The following is a 25,961-nucleotide window of genomic DNA, read 5'->3' as shown; positions in this document are numbered from 1 at the left end:
AGCGAAAAGGATAGAGTTCAAGTCTCTGACCCTGGCCTTTCGTGCCTTGTATGATAAAGGACCTAGGTATCTCAGGCATAGGCTTTGCCCATACCAACATGAACGTACACTGAGATCCAACTTCCAGCACCTGCTCCGTGTACGTCGTTATGCTAAGTCCCGAATGGGAAGAAGTGAGGACCGCCAGGCTGTGGAATTCCTTACCCTTTCATATGCGCTTGCTTGAATCAGAACCTAAGTTCAGGAAGATCTTGAAGACCTTTGCTCTTTTGGTCCTGATCCCTACCTTTTTTCTGCCCGGCGCTGTGACACCTCTGCTTGAGGTAGTTGTCGCGCTCTACAAATGTCACTATTATTAAGCCACCCTTCTGTGGGAGGGGGTCATAGCCCTAGCATCTTTAAAATGGTGGCCACTGAAAAATGTGCTTCACTTCGCCTCCTGCACCTGAGGGGTGGAGTTGGCAAAGCGGGGCTTACCTCCTACTCTTACTAAGTTTTCCTGCTGGTTCTCCTGCCAAAAGTGGGGGTTTGAGCAGGGGCTGCCTTCTGCTGCTAGCAGCAGAGATTTTGGTCGCATTGGAAAGGCGACAAGGCCTTCGAAGCTTCCCACTTGAGCACTGTGCTCATCCTGGGGGGAGCATGTGTGACTCCTCTACCCAGGATGTGCTTTGTTTCTGGCCTCCGAGAGCTGTGGCTCGGGACCTAGGGTCCAGAAACATGTCTTGTGGTGGCAGGCTGCCTAAAGCCAGTCAGAGACCATACTAGGGTTTTCAGGGTGCACCTCTGAGGTGCCCTCTGTGTAAATGTATTAATAAATCCAACACTGGCATCAGTGTAGGTTTAGCAGGAGGAGTTGTTTGGTACCGAACACTCCTGGGTTCAGTGAAGCCATCATGGTGTTGGGGAACTGGAGGTGTCAAGTTTCCAGCCCATGTACTCTCTATGGCTTCCCTGGCTCTTACAATATTAAGAATAGACTTAAATATTATTGGGACATATTGCTCATGCAGATGTACCCACGCGTGCGATATAGTGCTCCCTGCCTTAGCGCTTGTAATGCCTGCTAGTGGGGTGATTTACCTACTTCTTAGGCAGTGCTGCTTGGCATGGCACACAGACAGTGTGCCATGTCGACTCTATCATTTTTGTCTGCACCAGGGCATGCAGGCTGCAGTGGCAGTTACCATGGCCCTGGTGAGCGGTCCCTAGGGGACCCTCTTCAGTCCCAATGCCCTAAATGCCAGGGGTACCATTTACTAGTACAGCTTTAGGAAAAGAACACTGGTACTGGGAACCTTTGATAGCAGGGTTCCAGTACACTTCAGTCAAAGTTGCATCAAAACCCAGGCAAAAAGTGGGGGGTACTGCAGTGAAAACCCACGTTCCCACATTGACTTTATGAAAAGTTACTACCTTTGGTTAATGCTATAAAGGCCCCGGAGGGGATGCTCAGAAAGCACTCATGAGCTATCTTTAAGCTTGGTTGCAATACCAGTATTAGCAGACTGTCTGTGTATTTAATTAGGTGTTGGTGGTAGCATGTATTGAGAATGAAATGCCCAAAAGAGATGCTCAGAGGGTGTTCATGAGCTATCTGTAAGCTCAGTTACAATGCCAGTATTAGCGGGTTATCCAGGTACTTAGTTAGGTACTAGTGGCGGCATGCACTAAGAGTGAAACACTAAATAAGGCCCCCTCTAAAATTGCCTTTGAATGTATCTGAGGCAACAAGGACATGTGATCACATAGAGCTTTGCATATCATCATGCCGCAGATAACGTACTATTGAGGGCTATTTTTATTCCCAAATTTGGGAACACAACGGTCATTATGCATCACATCGTTATGCATGAATGACATTTAGGCCAATTTCCAAGCCACATATAGCACTCCTTCAAGGAATGACATGTACGCTGTGCTTCAGCTGTAAACTATTATGAGGCACTTAATTGCCATACTGGGCACCGCATTGCGCTCTCAGTCAGCTTTACTTTGAGCATTTCATACTCCGCGCATGACGCCACCAGTACGTAACTGAGAACCCAGATAGCCTGCTAAAACTGGCATTGTAAACAAGCTTACAGATGGCTTAGATTCAAATGTAACTTTACAGGGGCCTTATTGAGCGTTTCACTCTCAACGCATGCTGTCACCATTACCTAACTACGTCCCAGTTAGCCCGCTAATACTGGCATTGTAACTGAGCCAACAGATAGCTCACGAAAGCCCTCTGAGCATCCCTTTTGGGCATTTCCTTCTCAGCGCCTGCTACCACCTGCACCTAATTGAGTGTGTAGATAGCACACTAATACTGGCATTGCAACCGAGATTACAGTTCGCTCATGAACTCCTTCTGAGCATCCCTTCAGGGATGCCTTTAGAGCACTAACCAAATACAGCAACTTTTCAAAAATTCAAGCTGAGCAATAACTCCCTAATTTGTTTATTGCAACTGTACCAGTAGGTTACAGACGAAAACCCACGGCTCTACCAGAACCCTCATGGGGCCAAGCCTACCTCATTTTGAGGTGCATGATAATTATACTTTACAGAGACATGTGATTCTACCTAGCACCATAATGAAACGGAGCCAAATATAGAAACCAACCATCCCGTGTAGCATCTTGGAACCACATCCAAACAAGCCAGGGATAGTGCCCAGATGACGGCTCCAGAACACTTTTCTCCCACCATACATTTAAAAGGGAACACACATCCGGCAAACTATGGGGGAACATAAAAATTTCAGTGCATATTTGATGTTGTGTTATAAATCGCTAGTTTTTAACCTGGTTTTTAATTCACTATTCATGGGATTCACCCACCCCACCATCACGACAAATTTAGCAAGAAAACAACTTGGTAAAGGCATACCATTGGCAATATAAATGCCAGACTGGCCTAAGAACCAGAAGAAGACTACACTGCATCCAGATAAAATACTAGGATGCCAGTAAAACACACTCCAGACTATAACCCACACAGATATGGGGCAAACGCTTATTTATCACATTGGGTGTTCAAAAAAACAATCACCTGGGAATGGTGTTAATGTACAAAGGCTACGGACCAATAGAGGCAACACAAGGCCGAAACATGTCGACCAGATCTCTAGATATTTAGGACCCATTATCTGTCCAAAATAACATTGCTACGTTTTTAGTCTTACCCCATTCCCCCTTTTTTCAATAAATCATATTCACAGGCGTAGGAGGTAACTTTACATGTTTCATCCAGATCCCATCAATGTCTCACACCTAGACAATCTCCCTCCTGGTGGAGGTTTAACTCACTTGGAGAACCAAACACTCAAGTGAGAGACCCGATGATGAACCTATTCACTACACCACCCCAGCGGAGATAATATACAATCTCTTCAGGGCTGAATCTATAGACTGGTGAGCACAGTTTAATGTTATCCTATGGGAAAACAATATTGTGGTTAGACAGGTAAGTATCACAATTACAAATCCAATCTTCAGGCCCAAAGGTCAGCAAGGAGCAAAGGTCAGGTGAGTACAAAACCTGCACCACCAGCAGTACAGGGGCAGCTGGGTGCAGAGGTCAAAGTGTTAAAGTGTAATCAGTTACCCTTCTGGTGTGGTCACAAGGCACCGAAACACTGCTTATCTGAGAATAATGAACACATATTTGAAATGAAGAAACCAAGTTGAAGTGGCACTTTTATTCATCAAGTCATTAGCACAGCAGAAAAATATATTCATCAATTCATTAGTTCGGCCCAATGCTTTTCAATGGAGACTGGGGATGCCTGGAGCCACACTGCATGCAGGTAAGTGGATTGTTGCAGGGGCCAAGCTTTGACGTTTAGGACCATCACAGGGGGCACAAAGCAGCACCAAACATACACCACCAGAGGCACAGGGGTGAGCGGGTGCAGGGTGACATTTTAGCGTTGGGCGCCTAATGCGTTGCAATAGAGATTATTCTTTTGGCAAACAGGCTTCATGCGTTGCACTGGACATTGCAGGAGGGAGACCAGTGATAGCAGATGTAAGTAGAGATGTAGGGGGTTGTAGGGGCACCGCCGTTCAGCTCACCAAGGCACAGGGGCTTCGAGTGCAGGGGTGCCTTTCGACGTCGCAATCTTCTTACCAGAGCCGGTCGCGGGAGCCTCCGGATTCACAATGCAGGTGTCGTTGTGGAGAGCAGGAAAAGTCAGCCAACACTGTAATCAAGGTCAGGATCGCTGGGGAGGCTTCACTGGGTAGGTGAGCCACTCAGACTCAGGTCATGGGTGTCGGGTGCAGAGTGGGCAGGAGACGCGGATCCGCCTTGATAGGGGGTCTTTGGGGTTAGTTTCTTGTGGACAGGTCCGCTGTCCACAGGGAGATTGGTGTCTTTTTCGAAGGAAGCAGTCCCCCCAGGGTTTTCAGAGGTCACTGGCTGCAAGACAGGTCGCAGGTTTTCAGAAGCTGGAGTCAGGCCAGTAGGTCTGTGTCCAAGGCAGACACCATCTTCAGTCTTCTCTGCAGGGATGTCTTCTTTCTTCTGTGGTCGTCGCAGATCTAGCTTCTGGGTTTGGGGGAGCCCTCTAAATATTAAATTTAGAGGACACCTTACGGGAGTAGTAGGTAGGGCCAATGGGCACCTTATCTAGGTTGACTACACCCATTATTATGTCACTTTCCTGAGGGGTGGTATAAACCTAGCCCTGTTTGGAGGAGTCCCTCAGCTTCAAGAAGGAGGGGACTGAAAAGTGTGCTTAACTTCGCCTCCTCCAGCTGAGGGGTTCAGTTGGCAAAGGTGGGCTCACCTCCTAGTCTTCAAGTTGTCCCATCCAAAGTTGGGGGCTGTAAACCAGGAGCTGCCATCTGCTGCTAGCAGCAGAGCCTGGGGGTCGCCATCTGGTGTTGGGCCCGGATGTTTGCACTTGTTTTTGTCTTGGAAAGTCTTTGGAAGTCACAAGGTAGGTGACTCCTCCCTTGGATCATAGTGCGCATGGGCATCGGCTCCATCCTCAGATAGTTTTTTTCTGCCATTGTGTTTCTCGCGCTCCAGTTCGGAACCGTTACCGGTTTTCTCTTTCGACGCGCAATCCTTCCCTTTTCGACGGTACTATCTCGATCGCGTTTTCCCACTCGACGCGACTCTCAACTTCGAAGTTTTCAATTCCGGTTGTTGACGAAGGCCTTCGGGCCTACCTGGGCCTCATCTTCTGGCTCATGGAAAGGACGCCATTCAAAAAGTGTCCTCGATGTGGGTCGAAGTTTCCCCACACCGACCTGAATGAGGTGTGCAACCTCTGCCTCTCACCGGAGCACGAGGCCAGAGACCTTCCAGCTTGCGCCTCCTTACGCTCCAGGAAGACGATTCGGGACCGACGAGCTAGAAGAACCATGGCTCGCTCGTCATCTTCGATCCCCGACGACATCTTCCATGAAGGCGTCGATGTGCCAGAGCAGGGGCGGGTCGAGGAAGGCCTCATCCGCGCCTCCGAAGCAGATGACTCCGACGTCGAAGACATCACTCCAGCACAGAGGGCCGTGAGTACAGACGTCGACCCCGACCCCAACCCCACCTCGACACCATCTAAAAAGGCTTCGGTCCCACCTTCACCTTCGGGCCCAGGTGCACACCGAGAGACTGCTTCCCATGCCCCGCCTTCAGGCCCGGTAAAGAAGCCTACAAAGCCTTCAGGTGACTCGGGCTCGAGTCAGCCTACCCTCGGTGCCGAAAAACATACACACACCCATCACCACCCCCTTTTGTACCGCTTTGTTCGCCATAAGTTGGCAGGGTATGCTCAGACGTGAGTCCCTTGCTCACTTTGCCACTGGATTCAAGCAAGCCTGGCTGAAGACGGCTGAAATGCCAGAAACCGGTCCTAGGAAGCTTGTTTCCGGTCCAGGGAAGGCATGGCTTGGCAGTTCGGGCTGGACTGTTCCCATGAGGCACAGGGTCAGACTGATTTGCATATGGCCATGTCTGAACTGGGGTGGCAGAGTGGGCTAAAGAATGGTGATGGATCAAACCCAGATCTGTTGACTGGGTGTGAGTGTTTGATTGGTTCTGATGCTCAGTCCATCACCACCCCCTTTTGTACCGCTTTGTTCGCCATAAGTTGGCAGGGTATGCTCAGACGTGAGTCCCTTGCTCACTTTGCCACTGGATTCAAGCAAGCCTGGCTGAAGACGGCTGAAATGCCAGAAACCGGTCCTAGGAAGCTTGTTTCCGGTCCAGGGAAGGCATGGCTTGGCAGTTCGGGCTGGACTGTTCCCATGAGGCACAGGGTCAGACTGATTTGCATATGGCCATGTCTGAACTGGGGTGGCAGAGTGGGCTAAAGAATGGTGATGGATCAAATTCAGATCTGTTGACTGGGTGTGAGTGTTTGATTGGTTCTGATGCTCAGTCCATCACCACCCCCTTTTGAAAAACATACACAGGCACCGAAAAAGAAGTTGTCCTCTTCCTCATTCACGCCGACCGCTGCTTCGACATCCAAGCACTCGGCGTCGAAGACTGGCACCAGCTCCTCGACACCAACAACACACTCGGAGCCGACCAAAAAACTGCCACCAAAGGGGCCCTACTCCCATGCTTCAAAGCCGAAAAAGACCTCGGAACCGAGGAAACCGGTTCCATCGGCCAAAGACACTGCAAAACCGCACGGTTCCAAACCCAGAACCGCTACCGAGTCGGCACCGAAAAAGCCTACGGCACCGAAGGATCTGCCTCCCACAGAAGAACTGCTTCGCCCAGATCCTACCCAAAAAACTCATGTGAAGGATCCTAAGACTGGTCACTTAATGCTTAGCATCAAGAAGAGACCGGTAGATAGTCCTGCACCGGCTCCACCACCTAAAAAGAGAGACTTTGCTACCTCTCCATTAAGGATCCCATCTCCTCTTCCTCCTCCTCCTCCTCCCCCACCACACCACTCTCCTACACCAGCACCTACTCCAGTAGATGATGATGATGACAACACATCAGATGATGCAGGGGGAGGTGCGGACGATCACCCACTAGGGGACCCTACTCCTACTGGCTCCCCAGACCCCTGGAAAGATTAAAGTATCCCAGACGTCCCTTACACCCCACAAGAGGACATCTATCCCTCCAGGCCTTCCCCTCCAGAGGACACTATCGGCTTCAACCAGCTCCTCCACAGAGCTGCCCATTACCACGGGGTTGCCCTACACACAGACCCCGTGGAGGAAGATTTTCTCATGGACACTTTTGACATCACACAAAGTTCCACCTCAATTTTACCCATGCTTAAAGGGGTCATTAAGCATGCACCAGAGGTCTTTAAAGGCCCGGTCAGGGCTCAAGTCATCAACCCTAGAATAAAGAAAAAGTATAAGGCTGCCCCTACTGATCCAGCCTACATTAAAGGCCCGCACCTCTAGACTCCCTTGTAGTCTTCAATGCGTGAAAGAGAGCCAATTCCCAATCATCAGGTGATGCACCACCACCAGATAAGGAATCTAATCTCCTGGACGCCTCTGGCAAACGAACGGCGTCACAGGCGGCAAACATATGGCGCATTGCCAATACCCAAGCGCGGTTAGCTAGGTATGACAGGGGACATTATGATGAGCTTGAGTCCATAATGCAGCACCTCCCAGACAGGTATAATAATAGGGCCAATGAACTCATACAGGAAGGTAAAACCATCACTAACACCTCCATCAGTTGTGCCTTAGATGTGGCAGATACCGCCTCAAGGGCAATAAACACCAGTGTCCTTCTGCGTAGGCATGCCTGGCTACGCATTTCAGGTTTCAAACCTGAAGTCCAGAGTTCCATACTCAATCAGCCATTCGATGAGCAACACCTATTTGGCTCTAATGTGGACGTATCCCTTGAAAAAATGAAGAAGGATACCGACACAGCCAAATCTATGGGAGCCTTGCAGCCGCAAGCTCTCAGACGTTCCTTTCGTCGCTCATCCTTCAGGAGCACCCACAGAGGCTACTCCTTGGATAGCCCCTCCTCTACTTACAAGGCTCTCACCCAATCCACCTTTACTAGAGGTTACCATAGAGGGGGTTACAGGGGTAAACAATAACAAAGGCAGAGGCAAAACCAACAACTCCTGCTCTGCCTCCACCCCCACCCAATGACTTCTCTCCACTTCTCCCAGACCATTCCACTCCAATCGGGGGAAGGCTCCAACAATTCCCTCCTGTCTTGGCCAACATCACTTCAGACAGGTGGGTGCAACAGATGAGTCAATCAGGCTACTGTCTCAAACTAACATCTACCCCCCCCAAACATACCACCCAAACAGCGTCCAATGTCTCAAGAACATTTGTTACTGCTAAAGCAGGAGGTAATCTCCCTCCTACAAAAAAGTGCAATAGAACCAGTTCCCCTGCATCAACAAAACAAAGGAGTTTACTCCCTCTATTTTCTCATACTAAAAAAGGACGGCTCTCTAAGGCCTATTCTAGATCTCAGACCCCTAAACCTATACATACACTCAGACCATTTCCACATGGTCACACTCCAGCAGGTCCTTCCTCTACTTTAACAGGGTGACTTCCTTGCTACCCTAGACCTCAAGGATGCCTATTTCCACATTCCCATTCACAACTCTCACAGGAAATATCTCAAATTCATAGCGGACGGTCAGCACTATCAATTCAAAGTACTCCCACTCGGAGTCACCACAGCATCACAAGTGTTTACCAAGTGCCTAGCGATGGTGGCAGCACACCTAAGAAGACAGCACATCCATGTCTTCCCATATCTGGATGACTGGCTCATAAAAGCCAGCTCATACAATCAGTGTGTACAACACGCCACTATTCAACTACTTCACGACCTGGGGCTCACAGTAAACCAATCCAAGTCCCATCTGCAACCGTTCCACACACAACAATACCTCGGTGCCACAATAGACACCTCAAGGGTGCTAGCCTATCCCAGTCCCGCCAGATAGCAAGCATGCATACTCTTCTCACCAAATTCCAACTGCAACACTCTCTTCCAGCTCGAGTGTTCATGCAACTCATAGGGATGATGGCCTCTTGCATATTCATAGTGCCTCATGCAAGACTCCAGATGCGTCCTCTCCAAGAGTGCTTAGCACGCCAATGGAACCAGGCTCAAGGTCAGTTAACAGATCTGGTGTTGGTAGACGGTCGTACTCATCGCTCTCTGCAGTGGTGGAACACCAAGAACCTTTCCAAAGGGCGACCGTTCCTAGAGCCGATTCCTCAAATAGTTATGACGGTGGACGCATCGCTCTCCGGCTGGGGAGCTCACCTACTACATCACACCATGCAGGGCAGGTGGACACCTCAACAAACGTTACCCCACATCAACCACCTGGAGTTACTAGCCATATTCCTAGCCTTCAAAGCATTTCAAAAACACATATCAGGCAAGGCTGTCTTAGTCCGCACCGACAACATGACAGCCATGTACTACATACAGAAACAAGGTGGGACACACTCTCTGCAGCTCTCTCAGCTAGTACAGAACATATGGAGGTGGGCTATACCGCAGAACATTTTTCTCCTAGCCCAACATGTCCCAGGAGTCCAAAACACCATAGCCGATCTGTTGAGCCGTCAAACACAACAGATCCAAGAGTGGGAACTTCATCCGTAAGTTCTTCAACCGTTTTTTAAAATGTGGGGGCAACCACAGATAGACCTCTTCGCCACCCAAGAAAACGCCAAATGCCCAAGCTTCGCCGCCAGATATCCTCACCCATTGTCCAAAGGCAATGCGATATGGATGAACTGGTCAGGCAGATTTGCATACGCTTTTCCGCCTCTCCCACTCATTCCACTAGTGGTGCTCAAACTACAGCAACATTCCTTAACGCTCATCCTAATTGCTCTAACTTGGGCCAGACAACCGTGGTACACCACATTGCTGGAACTCTCCGTAGTTCCGCACCGGAAGTTACACCTCTCTCCACGCCTTTTAACCCAGAACCATGGAGAGATCCAACACCCGGACCCAGCTCAGCTCAACCTGGCGATCTAGCTCCTGAGGTCCTAGAATTCGGTTACCTTAACCTTCCCCCTGACTGTATGAACGTCATTAAAGAAGCTAGACGGCCTACCACTAGAGCATGCTATGCAGCCAAGTGGAAACGTTTTGTAATATATTGTCATAACAACACCAATCCCCTAGATGTGTCTATCCAACACATCATAGGCTACTTACTACACCTCCAAAGATGCAACTTAGCCTACACGTCTATTAGACTGCATCTTGCTGCCATAGCAGCATATCTACAAAATAGACAACATCTATCATTTATCAGAGTACCTGCTATAAAAGCCTTTATGGAGGGCCTCAAAAGAATAATTTCCCCAGAGTACCACCTTCACTTGTGTGGAATTTAAACATCGTTCTCACAAGACTAATGGGGCCTCCATTTGAACCTCTACATAAATGTGAGCTACAATATCTAACATGGAAAACTGCTTTCCTAGTAGCCATTGCTTCTCTACGAAGAGTTAGCGAACTACAAGCATTAACCATTCAGGAACCCTTTCTGCAGATGCATCATATTAAAGTTGTTCTCCGAACTAATCCTAAATTTCTCCCTAAAGTCATTTCTCCCTTCCATCTCAATCAATCTGTGGAGCTGCACATATTCTTCTCGCAGCCACAAACAGTCGCAGAAAGAGCTCTTCACACCTTAGATGTCAAAAGAGCACTGCTTACTATATCGAGAGAACACAACCTTTTCGTAAGACCAAACAACTATTCGAGTCTATCTCACCACCACACAACGGCAACCCCATATCAAAATCTGGGATAGCTAGGTGGATTGTCAAATGCATACAAATTTGCTACCACAAAGCAAAACGTACATTATCTGTCCCTCCTAAAGCCCACTCTACTCGAAAGATAGGGGCTTCAATAGCATTTTTAGGGAACATTACCTTAGATGATATCTTCAGAGCAGCTACATAGTCTACACCGCACCCATTCACAAAACTCTATTGTGTAGATGTGCAAACTAAACAACAGGCTAGTGTGGGCCAAGCTGTACTCAAAACACTATTTCAAACTACTGCAACAGATACTGGTGGTCATCGCTAGGAGGGGATACTGCTATACAATCTGCATAGTGTGTAATCTGCAGCTCATATGCCTCTAACGGAATATGCTACTTACCAGTATGCATCTGTTCTTGGCATGTAGAGCTGCAGCTCTACACACGCCCACCCGCCTCCCTGGCTACCTTCATCTGTTCCAGTATTATCTTATTTAGATACAGCATACATGGGCATCTTTCCTGTTTCTTACAAAACTCCATTATTTCCCTGCCAGCGACAAACAATCTGAGGATGGAACCGATGCCCATGCGCACTATGATCCAAGGGAGGATCACCTACCTTGTGACTTCCAAAGACTTTCCAAGACAAAAACAAGTGCAAACAACCGGGCCCAACACCAGATGGCGATCTATGCATAGTGTGTAGATCTGCAGCTCTACATGCCAAGAACAGATGCATACTGGTAAGTAGCATATTCCTTATCACACAATGCTTTAGCATTGGCTGCTTTGTACATGTGGAAAAAAAATCGATCTCCTCACCAGTAACGCTTTTTTCTGTAGTGTACAGTTCAAAATATCTAGCAAATCAGTTCTTCGGGACATGATTAGTAATTAACATATCTAGCAAGCCAGTTCTTCATGACCTGATTAGTAATTAACATATCTCCTTCACTTATCCCCTTTAGTGCTCTGTAGTTTTTGACTAGGTTTGCGCTGTATAAATACCACATATAGTCATACATACAAGTTATTTTTCTAGAGTGAATCTTCTGCAAACTGTTGATCTTGTTGAGTAAGCTTGCTAGAAGAAGGAGTGTCTTTATTGTCTGTAGCATACATTTGTTAGATCCTTTTGTCAGTCCTCTCTCCCCAGTAGTGCCACTCACTTGCTAATTATAAACATTCTGGCCATTTTGGAGCATATTCTACATATTCTACATATGTTTCACAATTACAGGTTCATACTTTATCAGTCGGCATGGGATCGCTGGCAAATACATCTGAACAATGGTTGTTACAGAAAAGAAAGAAAAACGATTTTGTTACTTTTGAAGCCTCCATGTTTCAATTGATTTTGTCTGCGCTCGATGTCCAGAACTCCGCCGTGCACTGGCAAAACCAGTGGCATGCAGTATAAATGCCAAACCTGTTGGATTTGCCAATGCTTGTTTTCCCTTCCCTTAAAACCTTCTGCCAAGAATAAAAGTTAACCGTGAAATCATTGCGTAGCATAAAGTATCTACATATCCCATTTTATCATCTAGAAATAAGCTTATTTTTCCACTTGCCTTTTTTAATTCATCATTCAGGGATTAAAACACCAGTTCTTTCATGTTCTTCTATTGACCACTAATGTGAAGCACAGAGCAACCCTCGCATGGCCAAACCATGTTTTCCAGTGCTGGCAATAGTCGCACATCCCAATAACTTTTCAGATGTTACCACATAATCTGTTCTTGAATAGCTCCACATACACAGTTTGTATTCTCTTTATATGGAACAGATAACCTGTCACACATCCTCTAGCTTGGGTACAGATAAAATTGGTTATAGACTGTGACTAACTTCTCATTATGATGTTTGTGTAAGGAACAGTCCTCTTTTCCACCTTTCATTTGAAGAACTTTACAAATGCCCCCCATAAGGATAAGTCTGTGCTGCATACTCTCCCTTCTGATAGATGCAACAAATTTTAAATAACTCAATTTCCTCCCACTCTTTCGTGAACAGACTTTGCATAGTTGAGACGTCCAACCTCTAGGTTTCCTGGAAAGCAGAAACCTGTTCAAACTCCAAGTATGTAATTGTCACATAGGGTGGCATTTCTCCAAACAATTAAGTGACATATGTCCCAATTGTAGTCTCTTGTATACCTAAATATTGTGACATTGGAGAAACTCAGACTTCGTACTCATTCCTCTAGAGAAAAGACCTAATTTGTGTCCTTCCAAAACACGTGCCTTTTGCACCTTTTTCTAGGACAGCAGTGTGGGCTACTCCTTATGCATTTTACAGGCATTACCTACTGAATGCATTTTCAAGAAAAGGAGCAACTTTCAGTAAGGAAGCTGTATTGAACTTGTTTATAAAGCCTTGCTGGCCTTGTGCTGAAAATACAGATATCTATTTTTCACAAGAAGTGGCAAGTCACTAGGCAGGGTTGTTTGAGCAGACAATGTATATTGTTAATATGAATGGAAATGGAAACATCCAACACAGCATTGAGCAGGCAACAAATGCCTGAACCACTCTTATGCTGGGAAAAGAATAACAGTGGCTTGTCGGCTTATAATGTATTACTGCCTAGAATTCTTGCAAGACAGCGAAACCTGTCTGTTAAGCCAAATTTACAATTCTCAGCCTTCTGTCCGAAATTATAAGGCTAAAACTGTTCACCTTAATTCCACTTCTAGAAATGAACTGCTAGCAGACAAAACAAAACGGAAGAAAAGAAGGGAGCTGACAGAAGAGCAAAAGCAGGAAATCAAAGATGCCTTTGAACTATTTGATACAGATAAGGATAAAGCAATTGATTATCATGAACTGAAGGTACTTCTAATTAATATTTGTCTGCCATAACTTTTGCTTTTCATTAAGGACAATGTACTCCTATTTCTAGGTCCTGTACACTTTTCACACATCTGTTTGTGTTTATAACTTGCTGTATTTATTGTGCACTTTTATCATTATGTGACTGAGTGTTTATACCCTTTAGGACTAGTGTTTTATGTGTTAAATTTGCTGTTGTAATAACACATTTCTCCAACCTTTAACTCTCTCGTAGATTCACAAGTTCTAATTGTTTTCAGTTGCCAAGCTGGGTAACCTCACTTTGAGTCGAAGTTTAAACAACAGGGTTCATACGCTGTAATTTAATACTGCTTTAGTCATGCTTTGTGTGTAGTCTTTTTTACCTCATTTTGGGCCTCATGTAGGTAGCATACCAGTTACCACTTCTAAAATACCGAACGATACCGAATCGGTATTTTAGAAGTGGTAACTGGTATGTAGGTAATGAGTCGGTATTTTTTACCGAATCGTTACTAGTCGGTAATTACCGAATCGGTATTTACCGATTCGGTAATGAGGCATACCTTCCCATTGAGGGGAAGGTATGCCTCATTACCGAATCGGTAAATACCGATTCGGTAATGGGGGGAACACATACAAGGGTGGCAGGGTGTCACATTGACACCCTGTTGCACCCCTGATTCGGCCATGTGTGCACATGTGGCACACATACATGCCCTAAGGGCATGTATGTATGCCACATTGCACACTGCTACGCGCGTAAAAATGCATTTACACATACATTCATTATTTACCACCAACTATAAGTTGGTGGTAAATACCGACTCTTAAACACACACACACACTCCCCCTACATCTTGATTTTGCTTTCGGAATTTACCGAATCGGTAAAATTACCGATTCGGAAAAGTTACCGATTCGGTAACATTACCGATTCGGTATTTTTACCGAATCGGTAATTTTACCGATTCGGTAAATTCCGAAAGCAAAATTTGTACCCCTACATACCAATGGCCAAAATACCGGTCGGTAACGGTATAATTACCGAAAATCGGCCGTTACCGACCGGTATTTGGCTACCTACATGAGGCCCTTTGTGGCCTGAAAACTGGCCGGTTAACTGAAGAGACCTTGAGCTTTATTACTTCTTCCATATTTCAGATTTTCTACTGTATCTCAAACTTAAGGAGGGAATCCTGAAAGGTCTGCTTTCCTTTCATTTCTTCACGTTTTCTCCAGTGTCTGTCGTTTTTGGTCAGTTACTGCCTGTGACCTCCATCTCTCATCTCCAATTGCAAAGTGTAAGATGTGCTTATTTGTTCCTGCATGGCAAAGCTTTGGTAGTGGGAATGTACCTCATGATTAACACATTTTTAAGAAGTCCCTCTTTAGGGTTTATGAATCTTGAAGAAAAAATAGACCTTCCAGGATTTCGTGATTTGCAAAATAAACGATAAATCAGTACTTTTGTAAAAAGGCAGCGCTTTTTACAAAAGTGCCCACGAAATCAGGGCTTGGCGGCTTGGCAGCTGGGTGGCTGGGCGGCAGAAAGCTGCAGCAGTCCTGTCTCCTGAAGGAAGAGCAGAGAAAGTAGCTATGGAGACCAAATCGCCTGCAGATATGTTGAGGAATTTCTGCATTGCATTCTCAGCAACAACGTGCAGACAGCAAGGGGGGCTTTTTTATTGTCACCTCCAGCTGTGTCGAAGATAAACGCCATCTTTTTCACTCGTTCAGGATGATGGCTCTTCTTATGTTCTGCGAGTCTTTCGAAATTCATCATCTTGATTTTACAGTTCGAACTGTCCGCGGAGCTGATGAAACCATTCCTGTAATGTACGCAGAGAGGCGGGCTGTGATATTTCCCCTCTGACCAGACCGTCTAAATATCCTCTGTTGCATTTCTCTAATGATGGCTCGCGTGCACCATACAAGATGCAAGACTCGCCCTTTTCTCTGGTGGTTTAATATTGTTTTCGCTTTATTGCTGTTGGAACTTCAGTCCGTGATGATGCGCTCTGCTTGCTTCAAGGGCGCGGTCGGCAGATTGTAAGTGCCTTCTGTCTCATGCAGTGTAATGGGGATCTCGCCTGCCTAGCTTGCCCCTCCGAGAGCTGAGACTCGTCCCTCTCTGTTTCTTTCACTTTGCCTAGTGGGCGGGAGAACTCGGCGACGTTACATATATATGGCACTGAAACATATTTGACATCCCAGAGAGGTATGGGAAGGTACTGGCCTTTCATAGTACTGAGTCATCATAGCCATAAAACCTTGTGGTATAGGGTTTGCATTTAGAACGCTCCAGGCCTATTTTTCCTCGCCGTGTCACCACATGTGTAGTAGACGCACACTGCACAGTCTGAGTAGCAATCTCCACAGAGAGGCCCAGGATCGAATGAGTATGATGCCCACAGTAGCATAGATCTCTGTGCAGGTCTCAGACCCCCTGGCAGGCAGTGGGAGAGGTGCCCATTGCTATGGTGGTTGTGAGTTCCAGTGTACTCAATTTTACAGCAGCACCAGATACGGAGCCTAAATGCGCTCAAGTGCCTAGAGGGCAGTGAGGTTACATAGTGCTTTGTACAGGACAACGCACTCACATGTCTACCTAGAGTTAAGCCTGTCACCACCAGCTGCCAATAAACACGGTGTATTGTGTTGTATTATGGAGCGGCCTGGAACCTCACCTTAAATGCAAATACAACGGAGGGGACACAAAATAACACAGCTTGTTATCTCTTCACAGGTACATGCTTTTGACTTTGTTCAGTCCCTTTATGTAATTAAGTGCATGCACTTTAAGAATGCCAGATGTGTTGGTCTGTCCAAGTAATTACAAAAATAACAATTTAAATAGTACTATTTTATTTCTTTTATAGCGCTACTCATCCCAATGCAGGGTGTCAGAGCGCTTTACTTAACATACACATTGATAATAAATCATGTAAGTGTGTAAATCAATGTACAAAATGTGTTACATGAGTCAGTGAGGGTTATAAGGTGTAGGAGTCGCATGTCCTTCACAGCTCACTGTGCTATATTAGAAGGATTATAATTTATGAACTGCAATTAACAAAAGGATCTCTGTGTTCAAAGTAGTAACTTACTTACCTAGCTACATAAAATAAAAATCTCTCATCTGCATGTTACGTGATATGCTTTGCAGGAGACACATTAACCTTCTTACTTTGATGCAAATCTGGGACTCCTAAAATTCAGATCTCTCCAACAAATGCTTTAACCTCCAGAGTTATCTCACCATTATTATTGTTCCCTGTGATTTACTGGGCAGCTCTGTAGCAGATGCCTTAACCCCACAAAATATTTTAAAATGCAGACTTTGCAACCAATTAAGCAAAATAGATTTACTGCCATGCTACTCCTTGTTTCCAATTTCTTTGTGTCAAGGCTTTGAAAAAAAAACCTATTAGTTGAGACCTTGATTTTACGTTGGGATTGCACCACTTTCTTTGGTGCAAGCCCAAAGCAAAATCTAATTTGTTAAATCTCATAATGCGCTTAAATGTACTCCTGATAAACATATGTGTGAGGTCTTAATATCGGATGTCACGTCCAGAGAGATCACTTCCTGTGATCCCAAGTGCAATGCCACGCGTTGTGGCGTCATGTGCTATGGTGGCACGAGTCATGATGTCACTTGCAAACTACCTAACTTGGTTAGTCCCCCCCCACCTCTTTTTTTTTTAGGACTTGTGCCCTGGAGGAGGGGGTGTTGGTAGGTGGAAGGTGGGGGGCGAGGAGGTTGGGGGGGTCAGTCTGTATAATCATGTGTGCAACTTGTTGTTTACTGTGCAGTTTTAGTTGCATGAGCAGCCGGGAGAGAATCGAATTACAGCAAACCATGGTGTAGGCTTGTAAGCAGCGTCTGTGGTGGGAGAGTGGAAGGGTTGATGCCTCTGGACAGGGTAGGGGTGCCTGCACCCTGTTCTGGGGCGAGAGTAGACCGGAAGCGGGGAGCAGCATTGGGCACCAACGCATCCCCTCTCTTCTTGTTTTGGGACCCAGCAGGGGTGCATTTAGGCATGCAAGAGTGTCTTAGATTCATGCGGGCATGCTATTTTAAAAGTAGAGAGTTATGATTGGTCCTGGGATCTTTATTTGCCTCGGGCCATCTTGCTCCTGCGAAAGTCAGAGTCCCGCAAGTTCTCTGATTGGCAGCCAGCAACATGAGAAAAAGTTTGCCAGCCATTACAGGACTTGGGGACTTAGCATAGCAAACAAATACTCTCAGACACTTTAAACATGTTTATTGAAAGTGGAATACTCTGCTAAAAGATTTTCCATTGATTTAAGACTAAAAAGGAATGATTACGAGTAAAATAAAGTGCCGCAATAATGCCGCTAAATTTAAATTTTTGTGCTGCTAAATTCCAATTTTTGCGATGTAAAATTTGCAAATCTATGCTGCAATATTTTAGGGGGTCTGAAAAAAGAACTTTGCTAGTAGCTTAAATAGCACCAAAATAATATAACCCATATAGCCCGGCAACTTTCTGTTTTTTTAACAAAAAGTGACAATTACAGTAATTTGACAGCCAAAACAGAGAAACATAGAAATAGATTTCTCTTTGTTTTGAAAGCAGTCTTATGGGGTGAGAAGACTAACCTGCGAACTCCCACCTTGAGTTTCAAAGACAAGTAAGGTGGATTTCATCAACTTAAACCTTGCAGACTTAGCCTATTTAACTGAGACCGTCCACTTCCAAACCCTGAACTTTTGCTTTGACCAGGTCCACAAGGCCGCAACAATTGGTTGCACACTTTCTGCCAGTTGATTCAGAAGAGAATGATTACTTCAACACCTGTCACCAGTATAACAGTCCCCAGCAACGTTTTCTTATGATGGCACATATTAATACTGTTAGAAATGGGATTTCTGGTTGGCTATGGCATGCGCCTAAGCCAGGCAGAACCCACCACTCTAGTCAGGGCGAGGGAGTTACACACTGACATAACCCCTGCTCACCCCCTTGGTAGCTTGGCAGAGCAGTCAGCCTTATCCCAGAGGCAATGTGTAAAGCGTTTGCGCAACACACACTCTCACAGCAGCGACACACTAGGCACACCACAAAAGAAACTCCACACAAGGTTATATAAAAATAGCCTTTGTATTACTCATAAAACACATTAGAATGTAATCATATATACACTGTGCCACCTGGCACTAGGTATCACTTTACAGGGGATTATGTACATTACAGGGCCATTCGGGCCACTGTCATAACCATTAGAACACACAAGTAGTGCAAATAAAGAAACAACCAGTAACTACTGGCAAGAGGCACTTAGCATAAACACATTATGCATAAATCATGAGGCATAATATCATAGTGTTAGTGCACTATAGTAACCCTGCACCCTCAGTAGGTGCACACATCACCTACTGGCATTAGGTGCCACTGACCCTAGGGTGCACCTTGGCCAGTCTCATCCTCGGGGACCTGTCCTGGGCTTCCCCGCAATGCCCTTGTTACAAGTAAGGGGCTTCCTAAACTGCGTGTCCCTTTCCGTGGACACTGGGCTTCCACTAGCCCCCTAGCTGCAGACGCAGCCGAAACAATGCCCCAAAAAGATCCACACAGCAATCAGGTGGGATGGGGGGTGCAACTCACCCTTGATTCAAAGCTTGAGTGCCCCCACGTTGCAGCTGCCCGCGATCTGGCGGCGCTGCTGTGAAAACCGGCACCAGCAGTGTGTGTGGCAAACCCCACTCACCGGGACTTCCCTCCTTTCGTTGCAGCTACCCGCAATCTGGCGACGTAGGTGGACGCGAAGACCGGCACCAACAGTGCCTTTCAAGCCCCACTCACCGGTGCTTCAATCCTTTTGCAGGGCCAATTGGCAAACAGGAAGGGTTTAGCCGCAGGGAGCGCGCGAGGCTCTGGCCCTCTCCCACAGGGTCGGGCGAGCCTGCAAGACTCCGTCTTGCTCTTGGCTGCACGTGGGGTTCGCCTCAGCACTACGGGAGCCCCGCCTTGGATCAGGCACAGGATTGCCTGACTTTCGCTCCGGCAGCACTTCCTCCGCCGGCCCCCAACCAGGCCGCAAACACCTGACTTCTTCTCTGGGGCCCTGGATGCCCACGAACACTGGGTAGGCTCCTGCTCAACTTCTCTGATTGGCAGTGACTCTGCCTGACTTCTGGCGGCCGTCCCACCAACAGGCAGCACAGGGGAAACCCCACGCCGGGATTCCTTCCGAGGAGGATCCTGAAATGCAGCGGGCTTCGCTGCACAGCGCCTACGAGCTCAAAAACCCCTGAGGCACTCCTCACGCCTCGAGCAGCGTGGGACCCCACCTGGGGATCCGTCCACCTCAGGGAGGGGGGCTCTGCCCACGCTGCAGGGCACAAAGCGATCCTCTTGTCCTCTCGCACTACGGCAATAAACAGGAAGCGCTCACAAGGTGCTAAGTCCCCAGATCCTGATGGTAGAGCTGGGCTCAGGCAGGCCAGCACATAGGGACCCCAGAAGCCATCAGCTGGGTTCCACGGCGGTTCCTCCTCACCAGCAGTCCTTCGGTTTCCGCAGGTAACCCAAAAAGTTCTCTTCCTTCATGGGGTCACAGCCCCAATATTTATACTACATGTCTCTTTGTTCTGCCCTGGCACAGGGCTTGGGACCCATTCCAAACCAGTTCTGGGGGGGCACTTAACAAGTGCACAACAGTCCCTATTGTTAGTGTAGGCTCTAGCCCCAGACACACCATAGGGGGGATGGAGCCAGAATTGTGTAAGGCAGGCACAGTCCTAGTCAGTGGCTACTCCTCCCTCCACTCCAAATGCAGATCAGGCCTATTCAACCTAGTGCTGACTCACCGGGCCCCTCCGGAGTCACTGCACCTCCCCAGGCTGTCACTCCAGAGCCATACATGCAATACACAAGAGGCAGGCACAAAGACACATAGCAAACAGAAATGCCCACTTCTAAAAGTAAAAAAAACTATTGATGGACAGAATGCAGAACAATGTCATACATTCACCCCAGTACAGAGATCTGGGCCTAAATCCATCGTTTTTTTGCTCACCATGCCATTCCAGTTTGGACCCAGCCATATGCAAATCAGTCTTGACCCTGTGCCCAATGGGAACAGTCCAGCCCGAACTGCCAAGCCAGGTCCTCCCTGGACTGGAAACAAGCATCTTAGGACCGGTTTCGGGGTTTCACTCCTCTTCAGCCAGGTCTCTTGCTCACTTTGCCGCTGGATTCAAGATAGCCTGGCTGATGAGGGTTATGAACCCGAAACCGGTCCCAGGATACTTGTTTCTGGTCCAGGGAAGACATGGCTTGGCAGTTCGAGCTGAACTGTTCCCATGAGGCACAGGGTCAGATTGATTTGCATATGGCCATGTCTGAACTGGGGTGGCGGAGTGAGCTAAAGAATGATGATGGATTAAACCCAGATCAGTTGACTGGGGGTGAGTGCTTCCGTCCATCATCCCCTTTGGTTTTGCTCACTTCTAAAAGTGACATTTCTAAAATAGTGATAATAAATCTGCGAACACCATTACGCATCATTTATTACCACTCTTCCAAACATACCAGACTTGACCACGCTACTCCTCTCATGTCAGGAATTACCACCGAATCACATATGATGGAATCCCCAATGCATTCCTATGAGGGGGCAGCCTCACAGTAGTGAGAAACCAAAATGGCTGTTTGTCACTACCAGGACATGCCACACAGTTAAGGCACATGTCCTACCTTTTACCTACAGCGCACCCTGTCCATAGGGCTAGCTAGGGCCTACCTTAGGGGTGACTGATATGTAGTAAAAGGGAAGTCACAGATATGGCACCCACTTTTTTGTAGACCAATCTTACCACGTTTACCATAGAGAGCACATGCATTTTACACTGGACAGCAGTGATAAAGTGCCCAGAGTCCTTAAACCACCAACACCACGTCAGAAAAAATATCAGGAGGAAGGCAAAAAGTTCAGAGATGACCCTGCAAAAAGGGCCGAGTCTAACCAATACACAATGCTGTTTTTGGTAAAGACTTTCACACCTTGAATAAAAACATGAAATTACTGTGAGCGAAAACTGTCTGACTCCGTACTTGATTGGATACCTTATATCACCCTTCATGATGAAGAGATGGAAGCTCCTCCGCAGGGACTCTTATTCCCCACAGTTCTCCTGCTGTGGAATATTTTGCAAGGTTCAGTCTTATCAAAAGCGGAACCCAGAAATGTAATGTTCTCTTGGGCACCACTGGAAACAGACTTGCTTTCTATTGGACTTCAAGGTCCATACCCTCACTTGACCACCTTTAAAATGAGGATTTAGGATGTGTGAAGAACTTCACTGGTAACAATACTGGCGTTGCCTGGCTGCTTAAAAAAACAAAACAAAATGGACAGAGCACCACCATGTCTCATTAACTAAGTGAAGACTGATTTATTCAGAGAATGCTGCACAACTCCTCATCTCCTTGTATACTCCTTGTTTACTCCCTCCCGGACTGCGAAGAAAAAAAGTGGATGCCATAAGTAAGAGGATAAAAGCGTTCGCTGCTACCTTTATAGTGGCCCATGCAACCGCTATCCTAGCCAGATACAACCGGCAACTCGGGTGCAATATGCCACAAATGCTAAAGCCATATTGATAAGTGCAAATATACCTTGGTTGCTCTGTCGACTTCTCTCCAACACTGTTTTTCAGCCAATGGAGCAGTAATGCAAAATTGTGGTTGGCTGTGCAGGGCCTCTTTTCGTCAAGAACTGCAATCAAAGATCCTGGACATGTTTGATGGCCAGAGCCTCTTCAGTAAACATGTTGATGGGGCTCAGCAATCTGTTAAAGAAGATAACAATATGGCAAGGTGCCTGAGGACCTGGCAGTAGTGATAACCATAGTTATTGATTATGGGCAGAGAAGTAACTACCAATCTACATCAGGAACGTTTTGACCATACAAAAGGTAAGAGGGATGTATTGCTTAACACCAGTCCTATTCCCAGTTCAGCATACATGCACAAGAGACCGGCACAAGAGAAGAGGGACCTCTGTAGTAAAGTTTTCGACAGGCCAGAAAAACCAGACTGCCTGTCCACTTACCTCATACCCAGTCAGTACTGGTATAGCTTGAAAAGTAGGATTTCTTGCCGCCATGACGAATCCTCTACACGGATCTTCGGGAACAGGGTATTATCCAGTATGTACAGTTCATCTCGAATCCCCAACCCAAAGATGTACCACCTACACCTATGTGTGCTGTAGGTAGTGATCCTAAAGGCTTCTTGTTAAGTAAGAAGTGTGAGTGTTGAAGGTAGAACAGCACAAAGGTTTTTTACTTTTTAAGGAAAAAGAGTCTGAAGGCCTGCGACCCAGCGGCAAACTATATACCTCGGAGCACCAATTTGCATGGAAAAAGTTGAAGGCATATCTTATATCCGTGTCTCTACAGGAAGTACATCTGTGGAAGCAGTCCACCAGTTATTGGGACAACATTCCCAAATCATGCATGTGGTGAAACATTCCTTAAAGTGAACGATAAACAAGATAACTTGATTTATATGCACAAGAACCTCTATTTCGTTTCACAACTGATGTACCAGTGAAAATGTGAAGGACACATTTCAAAGATTTCTCCACAAGTGATCACCACCCCCCACCTTCAGGAAGAGGTGCTCTGCATAAACACATTAGAACTTTGGGGAGTTAGACTAGCACTCAAAGTGTTCTTGACATAAATTGAAACAAGCACGTGCTAATTGGAACAGATAACGCAACTAATCTGGTCTACATCTGTAAACAATGCAGCATAAAGTCACTACTGGGGTCCATTGAGTAGCTAAAATTTTGGCAGTTAGTTATATATCCCATTGTCACCCTGATGATGGAACACGTGTCGGGTGCACAGCATGTGGGCAGATACTTAACAGAGATCTTTTGTGGTCTCTCAAATGGTAGAGGACACCTCTGTTAGACCTGTTTGCGATACCAGAGAACAAACATCTAGATTGCTCGGCAGCAAATGGTTGAGTGTGGGAATACGGTGGTGGTGGTGGTGTTGAAAGTTCTTCTGGTACCTTAGACCATATATTTGCATACATCGTCCCCCTGATCCTGCTTATCCCAATAATACTATGCAAAATAAAGTTGTAACCATACAGACCCATTCTTGTGGTGATAGCTTCTGGTTCACAGTGCCCTGGAACATGTTTGCAAACACTCTGACTCAGTTCAGCCTAGTTGCTTCAGAGCTTAACTCTGTCACTTCTGGTTTGGACGTTACAATCTATGTTATCAGCATGGCAGACACTAGGAAAGAATACCTTCTTGTTGCATTTGATGATAATCTTGTGTTACTAAAGGATGATGGGTACACGCTGTTCGTTCAGGCTGATCATTTTTGTCCTAGTCCTACCACTCGACACACATACTTTTTTGTTCACTCACCTATTGTGTATAATGAAGGGTCTCTTCTTTTGTTTTTATTAGTGCTTGGGCTTACCACTAGTGAGTCATATGAGATTCTGCCTCTGTTTCTACGTGTGTTCAGGAGTCTTAAATTACCTAGCAGATCCACAGACTCATAAGTTACCTCTTAGCTTAGAATCTAATGTCAGTTGTAGCTTTATCTTCCAGATGTGGCATCCTCCACCTGGGTTGCACTTCACTTCCATCTTCCTCTCCCAGTATGTCAATCTTCTGCCACGTATAATGGACATGGATTAATAGGTTTTCCAATCTGCTGCTCAGATACAATTATTTCCCATAGATGTGTGAAATTCTTGCCCTTTTCTGAGACAGTTATTTCCCCCTCATACCTCTTCATCACTATTCTAACCACCCTCTCCTCAGCCTTACCCATATCATTCTGCTATGTCTCCTTGGTACCTTAATGCCCCTACTAATTCTCCTCCTCACACTAATTGCTGAGTCCCCCCTCCTGTCCTTCCCACCTTATTCTCCCTTGCCTCTACCTCAGCTCATTGTGCTCAGCTTATCGTCCCACTTACTGCGAATCCCATTTCTCATAACATTGACCCTTCTCTAAGATGTTTGTCCTCCTCCCACTTTCTCCATATAATTGTATGCTGCTTTATTTGTTCCCTGTGTGTACCTGTAAACTTACCCTAAATGATCTCTTCCCTCCTGCTTGCCTCAACTTGCCTACCCGGGTAACTCCTCCTAAGCAAATTATTGTGTGATGTTAAGTAATTCTTACTTATACAGTACATGTTTGCGGTAGCTTGATTGCACACATGCAAGCAAGTAAATACATCAGCTAAAAGTACTCCAGATCAGTAAAAGTGAGGCAGACATCCAGATTGGAGGGCTTGCATATATTTTGCCACCACATACTACTTCTCTTCACCTCCCTTCTAACTACTCGGCCACCTATCTTCCTTCTACGTCTTCATATACAACTCTTCCTTCCTATGGCCATATTCCGTCAACCTTTCTTCTCTAACTGCAGTGCAACCACCCTCTCCTTGTGCTCCTCCTATCTTGTGTAACACTCCATTTCCTACTTTCTCTCTCGACCTTTCCCCAGCACACTACTTGTACATCACATCTGTAGGCTCCTTTCAGGCACTCTAGTCTTTAAGAACATTATATTACTGCTTTTTCCTCTAGCACACCCCACCAGACATTACAAGTGCTATCAAGCAAAGGTTGGGTCCATACTCTCATTCGACTCATTCGACCCATTCTCTTTCTATGTGCGTTACATCAATTTCTTAGCTCATTTATTTTCTTTTTCTCATGGTTGCACTATTTCTCTCACTCATTATAATACCTGTACTTTCTATTTTCCCAATAACCAGCGCCTCCACACCTAGCCTCCTACAACCCCTAACCCTGGTCCTTCTCCACCTACGGATCCAGATAACAAGCTTTCCTCTACCTACCTCAGTTTCCTTTTCTCACCTCCCTCCAACTTATCAACCTCAAATGCCCTTTCTATTAACCACCCCTATTGGGTAGAGGTGTCGCCTCATAAACGCTATATACAAGAACGTATTAAATATCTACAACCTGATTTTGGATTCAAAATAGGACCGTCTCTTCAGCCCTAAAACCTGGCAAGAGATTAAATCATTCAAAGTCCTCCTTTAGATGATCCCATCTGCGTACAAAGTCCACCCCCAAAAGCATCCCGAGAAGCCTGGAGAAAGACTGCCAGTTATTTAAAAAACATGAATTACAGGCTTTTCAAGAATTTTACATATCTTAAAGCAAACCACTTTTTGTCCACTATTCTCATTCACCTAACTTTATCAAGCGCATTCTCTGTAAATCACGGTACACCACAACAGTCTCTACATTTTGGTAGGCCTGAAGTACTACTAGGACAGCCTTTACCTTGCCTAACTGAAAGCCTCTGTAGCAGCATTAAAGTACATAAACCTTTTCCAGCTTCTCTGACTCAACACACTTAAATGGAAGC

General features: G+C 46.2%; 1 protein-coding gene across 3 annotated transcripts in view; it reads left to right on the top strand.

The window, feature by feature from the left end:
• Positions 1 to 25,961, top strand: part of CETN3 (centrin 3) — a 165,879-nt gene that overhangs the window by 76,040 nt on the left and 63,878 nt on the right. For all 3 annotated transcript variants that reach the window (XM_085632453.1, XM_085632454.1, XM_085632455.1), the window contains one exon: positions 13,417 to 13,552. In XM_085632453.1, the coding sequence (XP_085488579.1) occupies positions 13,417 to 13,552 (136 nt within the window). The remainder of the gene's footprint in view (positions 1 to 13,416; positions 13,553 to 25,961) is intronic.

The sequence above is a fragment of the Triturus cristatus genome, chromosome 2_1, assembly GCF_964204655.1.
Source record: "Triturus cristatus chromosome 2_1, aTriCri1.1, whole genome shotgun sequence".
Lineage (NCBI taxonomy): Eukaryota > Metazoa > Chordata > Amphibia > Caudata > Salamandridae > Triturus > Triturus cristatus.
This window is presented reverse-complemented; position numbering and strand designations above follow the sequence as displayed.